This window comes from Chanos chanos, chromosome 3, assembly GCF_902362185.1.
Source record: "Chanos chanos chromosome 3, fChaCha1.1, whole genome shotgun sequence".
Classification (NCBI taxonomy): Eukaryota; Metazoa; Chordata; class Actinopteri; order Gonorynchiformes; family Chanidae; genus Chanos; species Chanos chanos.
In genome coordinates, this window is record NC_044497.1 from 37,728,300 (window position 1) to 37,741,372 (window position 13,073).

The 13,073-nt window shown below is 38.5% G+C and overlaps 1 protein-coding gene across 1 annotated transcript; it reads left to right on the forward strand.

Moving 5' to 3' along the window:
* Window positions 1-6,138: 6,138 nt before the first annotated feature.
* On the forward strand, window positions 6,139-12,613 carry smim29 (small integral membrane protein 29). The gene is made up of 5 exons (XM_030769905.1): window positions 6,139-6,240; window positions 7,014-7,292; window positions 8,198-8,223; window positions 9,214-9,319; window positions 11,166-12,613. The coding sequence occupies exons 2-5, from the start codon at window positions 7,185-7,187 to the stop codon at window positions 11,232-11,234; spliced, it is 309 nt and encodes a 102-aa protein (XP_030625765.1). The 5' UTR covers window positions 6,139-6,240; window positions 7,014-7,184; the 3' UTR covers window positions 11,235-12,613.
* Window positions 12,614-13,073: the final 460 nt, after the last annotated feature.

Below are 13,073 nucleotides of genomic sequence, written 5' to 3' on the forward strand. Positions count from 1 at the left end.
AACAAATCCTTGCTTTATCATAATAAATGAGATGAACCACTACCTTTCTGCAAATGATAGGCATTATTGAACTGTCCAATTTAGAGGGCATATTAATACATAGTTATTATTGTAGTAAATCTACACATCGTTAAGAAACTTCCCATTGAATTGTCCAATTTAGAGAACACATTAACACATGCAGTTATTTTGGTGTTAAATCTACACATCATTAGGAAACCTCCCATTAGGCCCTTCGTTATACTGAGAATGCAGATTGAGTTTTTAATGAACACCGAAAGAAATTAACCTCATTTTGCTTTAACACAATTTGTTAAATTAACAGAGGGCCATGTGCACTTGTGTTCTGATACGCGCTGACCACTGTACCATAAACTCACATGTGAAACATCCTCTCTAATGAGCTTTCCTATATGTGAAAGAGAACTGCTACCTTTCAGATATCTGTATCCTCTAATGATGCTGGTTGAGAAACTCATCTGATTTCTTGTTTACTTGTAGGCTTGATGAACTGTCACATTTAGATAAGGGATAACACTAACAGAGTTATCTTAAATATATTGGAAACATTTGTGAAGGGGGAATGTTTTCAGAAAAGTGTGGATAGTTTTTTTTTTTTTTTTAACATCTTACTTTGTGCTTTTGAAGTTATGTGGGGTATGGAACTGACTTCTAAGATCAGACAGAATTTTCTGAATTACATTGACATGGATGGACATGACATAAATGACACTTAGATTGGGTTTTATGTTGAGAGGCCAATGGATTGCTAAGGATTGTGTTCACAACATTGAGCACATTGGGCATTGTAGAATACATTTGAAAATGGCTTTGGCTAGGGGTTGCCTTGGGTTTGCCTTGGGCTTTTTTTCTTGTACAGAACAGTTGGGTAATGAGTAACTGTAGATTCACCACCAGTAATCTGATAATGCCTCACTCAGGTGGATGTAGATAAACATCGAATGAGAGTGATTTATTACTAAGGACACGTTTACAATAAAACGTATTATCTGTACTTAGGTGGTACATATTCCTTGTTTGTTAAGTATTTTTTACTGAATAAAAGTATGGGGTTTTTTTGGTAAATGAAAAGGCTTTGAGGTTAAATTGATATGCTGCTCACTAACTAGCTAAATGAATGTACAGTTACACTGTCACCAAAGAATCATTGTCTGTTTCTCTGAAGTAATGTTTACCAATTAAATCAGTCTCTAGGACGCTGAAAGCACTGCAGCTGAATACGTTTTTATAATGCTTTCTGTACGAATAAGCCCAGTAATTTTTTTTCCTTTTTAAGAAATCTGCTATGAAATGTAAGGATAGTTGGATTTGTTAAGGTTACTTGGAAACAGCAAGCTTGTACCACTACTACATTTAAAAATAGCTCCCAGAGGATTGCACATGTACAAAACCAGTTTTTTTCCCCTTTTGTAAAGTTATTTGTCACTGTACATATGTTGATTTTTTTTTACCATGGAAAAAACTGTTCCTTTTACTATTTAATTTGTGTATTCATGCAGAAAACATATCTCTAAATAAATGTTCAGGTATGTGAGTAATGTATTGGGATGGTGCCATCACACACACACACACACACACACACACATTAATGAAGACTGTGGTGAGTGCCTAATGCAATGTGCTGGTGTGGTCACACACGTACCCTCTAGCCCAGTCTGTCTGTATGTCTGTCTGTCACTGGTGTGCTGTCTCTGAGAACTGTTCTTTATCTCAAGGGTAAAACAAGCATTTACACACAATCCAGGCACTTACATTTTCTTGAAAGGGTCTTTTCTACTGCATGCAATCACCCTCAGCCCACAGCACTTTCTAGGAAAAAGAGAACGAGAAATGCAATGTGTGTGTGATGGGTGGGGGGAGGAGGGGTGTTTTTCCAGGAACACTAATTGAGTGCGTTGGCTCTTTAACCCTATCGTGTCTGGAGATTATCCATCAGTGGAAAGCATACGTGTCAGTGCTAAGAGATGTTAGGTTCAGCATTTTGGGATATCTCTCTGGCACATATTGCGCTTTTAATTAGGGAGTTAGCTAAAATAAGTGTTGTATTCCATTTGCTCAATTAAAATGACCGCTATAGCAACTACTATAGGTACCTCATTTTAGTAGGCTTAAGGGCTAAATGCTCTCTTATGGACTGAATAGTTCCAGTCAGCAAAAAAGGGACAGAAAGTTATCCATTATGGTTATGTTTTTTCACATATATGTGTGTACACAGTCTACAGACACACACGTATATTTGAGAAAGGTTTCTCTCTCTTTCCAGGTGGAGTGTGTGTCGGTGTAGCTCTTGTGCTATGATTATCCATAAACAGTCTGAACAATGAGCCAGATTTTCAAACATCTTTACATACACAAAACTGTAATATGACAAATCTTCTCAACTTATGTGTACAATGAGGACAACAACGCCGTATCTTCAGTTAGTTCTCAAAAAGAAATTTGATCTATGATATACTTGAAGCATTCATGTTTGGGTGTGTTTTGTTTAGGGGTGTGTGTGTGTGTGTGTGTGTGTGTGTGTGTGACTGTCTCTCTTTGTTGAGCTCCTGAAAACACACAACTTTTTCTAAGAATGAGAATTCGTGGTGCTCCCTGCACCCTACCACCTGATTACCACTCTCCGGCCTTCAGCTCTCACGACACAAACAGAGAGAGAGAGAGAGAGAGAGAAAGAAAGAAAGTGACAGAGAAGTTATCTAAATCTGAGAGTTTTTTCTATTATACCTCATGACACAATATGATAACATTTCATGATGTATTTCTCTTTATGTATGGGCACTTTGCCTGTATATTACTATGTCTTGTCAGGGTAGCAACGCATGTGTTGTATTCAGTACATGAGCTGCTTTCAGAAAGAAGTATCTGCTATCAATATATACATGTATTTAGTGAATAAATGTAACGTAGATGTAACAGTCTTACATACAGTACATACTTAGCCAGATTAGGAGACAGTTACAGTTCTGTGAAGGAACTTTGTTGCCACACTGTTTTGGTTCAGTTCAACCTACAGCTGGCTTTTAAACAAATAACCATTTCTGACAAAATGAAATACCAGTCTGGCTGTTGTTTTTTATCCTGCTAATATTTGTCTGTAACATCATGCCTTATGGACTTTACATTGATGCACTCGATAACTATAGCGTGATTTTATGTCTTGGAAATAAGGTGTGTGTGTGTGTGTGTGTGTGTGTGTGTAAAATAATACTAAACTCTAAAATTTAAAACCAATTGGAGATAATTGAAATCCATATATTACTCATGCTGATCATATGAAAGCACTGATTTTAAATGGCTTTCATACAAGTCACCTGTTAGCATGGAGTGAGTATTTGAGTATGTAAGTCAATGAGTAAATGCTGAAGTGAGAATGCAAGTGAGCATGAAATGAGTAAATTATGACTAGGTTTTCTGCCTTGTCTGTCCACACTCAGCCCCTAGACTTGTTACGGAAAATCACATTTTCCTGTAGGCAATAACAAGCACCTCCAACTAATCAATGTAATTTGATTCACTACAAACCTCCTTAAGAAAAGCTTGACCTCTGTTGTGAGGACACACTCTTGTAGATCACAGACTGATTCTCAGGTTGGAACAGCTGTGTTTTTCTCTAATGCCATTAACAAGAGTTTGTCAAAAATGTGCATTAATTGTTACCAGTGTGGCTTAGCCCCATGTTGTGTTATACTGTTTTCTGCACAGTATAAATGGAGAAAGAACTCTAGTACACCAGGTGTTTAAAGGTTAAAAAAATGGATTTTATGTTTATTCACACAATGATAAATACAGACATAAGTGAATTGTACGAGACCCAGTAAAAGAAGCACTGAGAGGTATATTATGATAGTTGTCTACAGGCATAGGGGAATTGCATCGTAACCAAGAGAGTTATGGGTTTGAGTCCTGAGCTGTGTGAATCTCTGCTGATATACCTTAAGCCAGACGCTCAATGCCCAGGTTACTCTTAGTACTTGTCAGCTAAATTAAGTTTTATTATTATTATTATTATTATTATTATTATCATCAACGAGACCGTTTTCACTATTTTAAAGCAGTACCGGCCCAGTAACTCAACAGGAATAATAGTACACTTAAAAACAACCAATTAAATTATACATGATTAAAATAGGATGTACTTTAGTTTTATTACAGAATACAAGCAGCAAGCTCAGTTCACTGTTTCACAAAGCAAAATTTGCAATTTCCATATATTTTATCTCACACATCAGAAATTTATTCTACTGCTGTGCAATACACATATAATCACTTGGAGGAATGCATCTGGAAGTAATTTAACTACACTATCAGTAAATGGTACAGCTCAGTACCTTAAAAAGTACGAACCCTTGTCTCTGTGGCAGTAACCCTATTGAATACAGTGCTATACCTTTCAAAGGGGGGACACATTTGTCTCCCTCATGTTTTGTACCTTCAATGGCCTTATCTGTACCTTTTGGGACAATTTTGTACTTTTACAGGACAGTACAAATATTGTACCCTCACTGATGGTTCAAACCTGTACCATTAGGGTACTGCCTCAGAGACAAGAAGATTTGTACCTTTAAAAGTACCCATGTGTTCTTTCGTTGGACATAAAAATACTTTTTTTTTTTTAAACAGGGTTTGTTTATTGTACAACACACACACACACACACAATACAAATTTCATTTCCTGTTAATATCATAGCAACTACACGTCATGTTGCAACAAACAATCGTCCATCAACTGTATATATATCAAGTGCCTCAAAACTTGACTCTTGTCCAGGCATTATACAAATCCAGTCATCAGATGCAACACTATATGCATGAAAATGTTTGTCAAAAGATATTGGGAATAAAATTCTCCCACACAACCAGTGTTTCCACGTTTAAATGAACTTAATCTGAAAGAACATTGGAATATTTTCTGCATAGACAAAATCAACAATGAAAACATCTTTACAGCATACTTAACATTATTAAATGCGGCCTCATTTAATTGTTGAAAGGTCTTTTTCCGAGAGGTCTATGGATTCTAATATTTGAGGTGACGTCATGCATAACTGAGTGCAGGAACAAGGTAGGTCTCTCACCAGCAGGACTTTTTTTTAATCATAAATAAATGAAGCAATAATACTTCTGTCCACGTAAAATGTATATTTCTGTTGCATCAGCAAATTGAATTGAATTTACAAAAAAAACAAAAACACCTCATTTAATGTATGTGTTTTGTCCCCTTTGTGTTAGGTTTCATGATGACGTTTGTGTTCTATATGAACTGATTACTCCATGGTCCATGTCTCTGCTTTATACTGTTGCCAGCAGTTTTCATTAACATTTAGCCAGTCTTACATGATCTCTCATTACAACTTCTCTTTCCCTGAACTGGTTGCAGATGGTAGTGGGACCTTTCTGTGTTCTCTGTGGCTGGGATTGGAATTCCGCAATTCCACACAGAGGCGCACATATATATATATATATATATATATATATATATATATATATATATAGACACACACACATACAAACACACACTGTTGTTACAATGTCTGGTAGTAGTGGGGGCAAGGGACTCTGAGATGGCAACGAGTGGTGTGGTGGGAAGGGACTGGAGTTAGCCACACATGGAACTGTAATTCTATACATTTGTTTTCCTGAAAAGGAGGAAGTAGCACTTGGCTGAGGAGAGGGACTGATGTAGTGACACTGAAACACTGAAGCACTTTGACACTGAATCACTTAGACACTGGAGGACTGAGACTCTGAGGCATTGACACACTAAAGTGTTGCTGAGACACAATGGGACTGGGATTCTGGGGTGGTAACACTAAGATGCTGTGACACAGAAGTCTAACAATCTTGTGAGATGAACTGTCGAGCGCCTTGGCCGCCAGATTCAATAGACACTGAACGTTTAGGTGCCTTCTCCGAGCATATCAAACAACGTAGGACTGCAAACGCACATGGTTTAGACAAACCCAATGCCGACATCTAGCGGACAATAAATGACGTAAACTAAGTACCCATAGCTCAACCCGGCAGTGCCGCTTGATCTTTTCATTGGCTGTGAAGGAGCTAGTCCCGTCCTAATTCTCTTTTTAAGGCTCTATAGGTCCGCTGTCAATCACCTACGCTGATGTTTTCCTTCCCAGGTTCTTAGGCAGTGAAAAACCGTGTGACAGCAGGCATTGCCAACGTTGATTTCGGTCGTCTGTTATTTTACTGTTCCTGGAAATGGTGAGTTGGGTCAGTCTTAATAGTCACCCGATATCAAACATGATGTTATCGCTCCTAGGTAGCTGAACCGCAGTCGGACATAACACTTCATGTGAATCAGCAGAATGATACTAGTTTGTTGGTTGTCAGAGAGCGTAACGTTACTCACCTCTGCACAAGTTTTTAGAAACGTGATTTTGGGAAAAAAGATTAGATTTCAGAGAAACTTTCTAAGACATGAATTAATCTGAAACGACATAAAAAAAAAACCTTTGATGAAGTTGTCGTGTAGTCTCGCGCTGTGAATTGTCAGTATGGCCTGCACAGTACCAAACTCACTCAAGTCTTTTTTATGCTTAAAGGTGAAATATTTAAGATTCAATTTGATATCCACTGGTAACTTTGCATTTAACTGTCTATTACAACAACTTTTCAGCGCTGTTAAGTAGGCTTATAAGGTCTCATAATCTACACCAACTTCCAAAAAGATTTAATAACTATAAACTGATTCAGCGGCCCGTCACCACATGTTATAAACAACGATACAGCAAAGCACGATGTTCCCTTATATTCCTCCAGAATGGGCTTTTTAGTTAGTCATTAGAGTTACACTAAAGGTTTTAGTACCAGTACTCGAGGTGACCAATTGTGTAGTCGGTTTTAGACCCCAGTTTAATTTTTGCCATATTCTTAATCAGTATATACTATCACATGCAAGTACTGTGCAAATTAAGGGAATTCGAGTCTATGTATGGGCTAACACAACTATGTTCCCCCCGTCCCTCCCTCTTTAGGCTGAACTCTCGCTCATTAGGGAGCGAGCTAAGAGCATGTGCATGTCACATGAATGCTGAGGATGAGGCGTAAACATCAGGGCAGGAACCTGAGCAACTTACGGCCGACCAAACGCTCCGAAAGAGCTGGGGTGAGGGGTTATCCCCTGACCCTGATTCCGCCTTGCCGTCATGAACTCGACTACGCAACCTCCTGGCACGGTAAATGGAGACGTGGTGGTTGGCTACGTACTGGTGCCCTTTTTCTTCATCACCTTCGTCGGCATCGTAGCGGCTGTGGTATGTAGCGAACCAGCTAACTGAATGCCCTTTGACACTAAAGAGGGACGTCATTTCACTAAAACACCGTCCCCTTTATCAGCGTTACTCAAAATGTGAACTGGATGTGCAAATACAAAATAGGAGACATGTTACACAGCATACTTATTCCCATTTTGTATGTGGTAAAATCATTATGTAATGGGGGTAAAAAGATGAAAGGGGAAGAGTTAAGCTTGAGCATTTACCACATTTTCAGTTTAGAACTAATCTAGTTAGGAGGGTCTATGGCTGTCTGATATGAACTGAGCCTTTAGGTTTATGGCTCAAAATGTAACATGTTTATGCATGGCATATTCACAAATTTACAGGAATGGGGAGAGAAGGGGTGTGGATTGGCCTTTGTGTGTATGTGTGTATTTGTACGAGTGTGTTAGTGAAGGGTGTACATAATTGAGAAGTTAAACTGAGGAATGCAGTCACATGGGGGTGGTACACTGATGAGAAACAAATTGGAGGGAAATAAAGAATCTTTTATTCAACTATAGATGTAGCAAGATTGTCGTGCAGCCTCATGTATATTAGAGAGAGTAGCTTTATTGTGTGTGTGTGTGTGTGTGTGTGTTCGTGTTCCTTAGGCCTTTCTCCCTGAGGACCATGTAGAGTGTAAGCCTCAGAGGGGGAAGTGTGTTTGTAAAACTCACACATAGATTTACTCACAAAAATATACAAAGTACTAGCCAATATATGTAAACACATTTCATGTGAGGTGTACTTTGTATATGTCTGCTGTTGGTATTCAGATGACTAAAATCAGATGTGAGGTTGTTCTGGGATAAATTATGTATATGTGTGTCTGTCTGTGTTTTGTTGTTGGTGATGAGATGAATAGAGTCAGATGGATGTGTTTATGTCTTCTGTTTTAGGTGATGTACATTCGAAAGAAGAAAAGGTGAGTTTATTTCTTCTCCAGATGCTCTATCCCTCTACTCACTGCAAGCCATATAATAATGATACTGTCAGTAGTAGAGGGACCATAAACCGTAGTATGGGTTTCTTCAACAGAGTGAGTAGTAGAGTGGATCTCTTCAGTAAAATCAGTTGTACAGCCAGTGGATAAAGTGGACCCCTGCAACAGAGTCAGTAATACGATGGGTCTCCGTAAAAGAGCCAGTGTTATCTGTGATATAGTCATTTATAGTGTAGATTTCTGTAAGAAATCAGTGGTGCAGTAAATGTTGCTGATACAGTAATTATTATATTAGATTTTTGTAATAGGATGGGCCTCAGGAATGGAATCAGGAATAGAGTGGGTTTCAAAAAATAGAGTCAATAATAGAGATAGCAGTAAGACTGTGTCTTAGTAATGAGGTCAACACTAAAGTGAGTTCTTGGTTTCTGTGGCCCATGTTTGAAAATTATGTTCCACTCTTTGGAAAGTACTTTCTTTATTTAAACTGAAACTCTGAGTTCTGATGTCATGACGACCCCATAAAGATCGCATTGAGCTGCGGTGTGTTCCAAACAGAGAAAATAAAACTTAAACTTTGCACGCCACTCATCCAAACATTCATTCATTGTTTGTCATGTTAAGAATCATTGGGTCAAGGTTGTTATGGATTTTGTTAGATTAAGGCAGAAACTGGATTCTGTCAGTGTGTGCAGTTCACTACAAAGGTGGTCAGTGGAGCCTTGACAGTGAAAAAGTATAAAATTATCATCATCGTCGTCATCATCATCATCCTCCTCCTCCTCCCCATTTGCTGAAGTTCATACTAAATTCTCCTAGTGCCGCTCTCGTTTTTATATGGGGTTCTGTTGGAGCTTTACTTAAAGGATTAAATTGTATAAATGACAAAGCCACACATGGTAAGTAGAGAGTATGCATTTATATTCTTTTTAATCCTGCTGAATCTTTTTTCATTTCCTGTGTTTGTGTCAGAATTGACAGGCTGCGGCACCAGTTACTTCCTGTTTACTCATATGACCCGTCAGAGGAAGTGAATGAAGCAGAACAGGAAATGCTCTGGAGGGAGGAAGATACTAAGGTATCCCCTTAACTAATTAGAATGAACATCCAAATCCTTGCATTTGTAGACCTTTTAAATCACTCCTGAATTATCTTCCCAGCCTCTTCCACAGCAGTATTACTACAAAAGTCCTGGAATTTTATAACCATGATTTTTAATATGTCTCTTTCCAAACACATGTAATTGTGCTTTCATTTTGCCTGGGGAAGAGGTATTTTAGGTAAATACTGTCATTGCATTTGGCTTTGAGTTATCCTGGATGTTTTATAGTGTATTGTTTGAACATGGTTTGCCATTTACACAAAATATGTCTAAGAAATGCAGTTATACTCTGCATAAATGTCTGGGCCGGTTTATGTGGAAGTTGGTGAATCATGTCTGTAAAAGTCTAGTGCTTTAGGTAAAGAGCATTTTATTCTTTTACTGTATTATAGAAGTGTATAGAGAGCTTATCACACAGGACACAATAGACTCTGATGAGAAGTGTGGTGCTGGGGCTGCCTCTGAAGCCTGATAATACCCAGCTGCTGAGGAATTCCTCACTGGAATCAGTCAAAAATGTGTTTGAAATCAGAGTGTGCAAAAACCCTCTTATCTGTAAGGGGTTTTGGATAAAGGGTGGTAAGATTGTGTACAGAAAAGCCCGCTCAAAGAAACAGCTTTTCGCATTGCTTTCACTCTCTCTCTTTCTCTCACACACACACACACTATGTACTATGTTCAGTAAAGTTCATAATTATGAGAGTGCTTCATATCCACTGTATGATTTTCTTGGTTTAATTTGTCCAGTTGTAGAGTTCAACTGCTCCTGGGCATTTACAGTGAAAACAATGGCCCTGTTAGGACCAGAATAGAATCTTCACTCTTAATTGAATGTCTGGCAAGATCATTTAGCCCAAACATTAGAGTGATGTACTGTTCCTAGCTGGAATTTTCACAGGAAAAACAAACAAACAAACAAACAAAAATCCTTTTGACAAGAGAATATCAGTCCTTTAGGCCATGAGTCTACAGTTAGTCTATTTTGCAAACAGAGCATGACAATATTATCCTGGCTTTACCATGTTTTCAGTTCCACCCTGTGAAGGCCAACATACCAGAATAGAAGTCAGTTACTCTCTTAACTTCACATTAGAAACTTCTTTTAAAAAAAAAGTTCCTCAGTTGCTCATTGAAGACTGTGTGTGTGTATGTGTGTAAATATAAATGAGCTACAACTAGAAGAGTTTATACAGCATGAGTGGCATCTTCTGTCTTAGCAGGAACACAAAGCTCATTGTCTGTTAGCAAGAGTTCCAGAAGCGTCACTGTTTTTATTCAGTGCCTAAACTTTGGCATCTATTAAAAAAGCATGCCATTACTGATGTTACCTTTGGTATGGCTTTTCCTTTGCAGTGTACATAACATGTTTTCTGTCATGTAATGGTATAACTAAATCGTACTACATATTCTAATATGGATTATACCATTTTATTTTGGTGTTCCAGTGCATGGTGTGCAGATGTAGACCTAACTCTGGTCCAAGAACTGTTGTGTGCATGGTCCCTATTAAATCAACCGAAACACTAGTCTAAACTAAAGAGAGCTCACACCTGTTTCCCAATGAGTCTTTAATCAGAGGCAAATTGGAATTATCCTTAAATAGCCCCTTATTCTGTCAGTAAATATGGTTGGGCTGTCCTTCTTTAGACTGAACTTTTCTTCCTCATTCGTAGTCTGAAGGAGTTTATCCTTTTCCGCTGCAGCCTGAAGGTTGCTCAGCCTACTTTGTGACAGATTCCATCATAAAAAAAAACTCACTACAGAAATAATATTCAGTCAAACTAACCCTAAGCTCGATTCCATGTTCTCTATCTCTGTTCAGGTTGTGCAAGGCTGGATGAGGACGTATCAGCAACATCGCCCCCTCCTGGCTAAAGATGTAAATGCATGAGAGTTCAGAAGGGGTGCCTGCTCCACTGGGCATATCAATGTATATCTGGTTTTACCTGTGCTTATCTGAAAGACATCAAGTCCCATTATTCTAAACTGATCACCATGGTAACGACTGAAGTGAAGCAGAAAAAAAAGGAAGGAGCTGAGAATCCACGCTGAGAATCTACTGTGGAGGAAGCTGATTTGGATCCCAGAGTCCTCCTGTCTTTAAGCTATACTGCTCCTAGTCTGGGTCTCAATGTTGCAATGAATGCAATGTTGCATATAGGCTCTTCTGTTACAATTCTTATTTATTATTGTGCATTTCAGGTTAATTTGTTGTGTGGAATGCCACTGGATCAGGGGTTTCCCTGAAAGAAAAAACAGCTCTGTAGCTCTGAATCTCAACAAAACAAATGTGACATTTAATGGCTATATAAGCAGCGTATCACTGTATAACTGTAAGACGACATCCCGTCCCACTAAAGATGCCCATCTCTCTCCTGAACCAGAGCCCATTTCTACTATTACTCTGTATTCCTGTAGTGACTTTCTTTCCACGCCCTGAGTTGAATATCTGTTGATGTTTAAATTATTTGTCAGATTCAAAATTAATCCAGGAGGCCTCACTGAGCCTCAGTGTAACTAGATGTTGGATTGGAGAGAATGGGCTGGGAGAGTAGGGAGGGGCTTGTTAGGGAACATCTGAAAATTTCCCTACAGCATAAGAGGAGGTGAGTTGTTGTGTTAAAAATGTTCTGCTTTGTGGTTTGGGAGTGTGGGTTGCCCTTGGGAAGCTGGTAACCATTGAAAGACATGCCGGGGTGTTATGCAGGAAACGGCTCCTCCACAAAAAAAAGTGACTCACCTTGTTCAAAGCATGCACCCTGTCATGCTGGCCTACTGAGGAGCAAAGCCAGGAGAATGAGTAAGACAAGTCAGACATGGATTTTTATCCGGTCCAGATCAGAGAACAGAGGGAATTTGTTTGAACATGACTTTTTCTTCAGTGGGCTGTTTTTCAACACATCTGACGCTTCACACACTGGAAGTAACCCCTGCAGCACCTCCTGCTGGAAGGATTGGTGCCAAACCGAAAATGAGAATCAAGTTTGCTTACTTGAGCATGTTGAAACATTCTACTGGTACGTCACACATGTTGAAGTTGGATACACTGTGGTTTTTTGAAAATTACAATGAATTGCAGGATATTACTGTTTGAGTTCATGCACTGAGAGATTAGAGGTTTCATGCCTTAATCATGATTGAGCCTTGATTTTTTTTTTTTTTTAATTGACAGTGTTGGCCAAAGAGGTATGAGTCAAACCAAGGTATAAATAAATGTCCTTGCTACCTTATTATTTTACTGCAGCTCATTAAAGGTCATTTTAATGTTAATGAAAACTGTTAAAAGCATTTTAGTTTTCTTGAGTCAAACTGCATAGTTTATTCCTGTACTAACAGGGGTGGTGGAAGAAAAAGACTGTTACATTTGAGTATTCAAACTAAACTTCAGAGTATCAGGTTTTCAAAACAAACACCATATGATACAAGTAATTACTTTCACACAATATGACAAATGGATTGGTTACTCTATTGATAAAAAAGAGTCAAACGTGTACGAATTCTTTACTTTATTACCATTCTGAATACAAATTCTTGCAGGCCACGTTAAAAAAATACAGAGTGTGTACACTATAAAGACTGAAAACAGTTTTTCTTGCCTGTCAGTTTAGAGGGACATGAGAAAAGTGATGTTTTGATAGGCTATGGTACCGGGAGCTCAAACACAGCCCTCGTTTAATCCAATGGGATACAGGCTGCCTGAAGATGTAACACTAAACCATTGACCATCATA

Bases quoted from the DNA above. Each gene is read 5' to 3' on its own strand.
- smim29 (XM_030769905.1), top strand. From the start codon at position 7,185: ATGAACTCGACTACGCAACCTCCTGGCACGGTAAATGGAGACGTGGTG. The intron at 8,224-9,213 runs GTGAGTTTATTT...TGTTTGTGTCAG, and splicing joins TACATTCGAAAGAAGAAAAG to AATTGACAGGCTGCGGCACC. The intron at 9,320-11,165 runs GTATCCCCTTAA...ATCTCTGTTCAG, and splicing joins GGAGGGAGGAAGATACTAAG to GTTGTGCAAGGCTGGATGAG.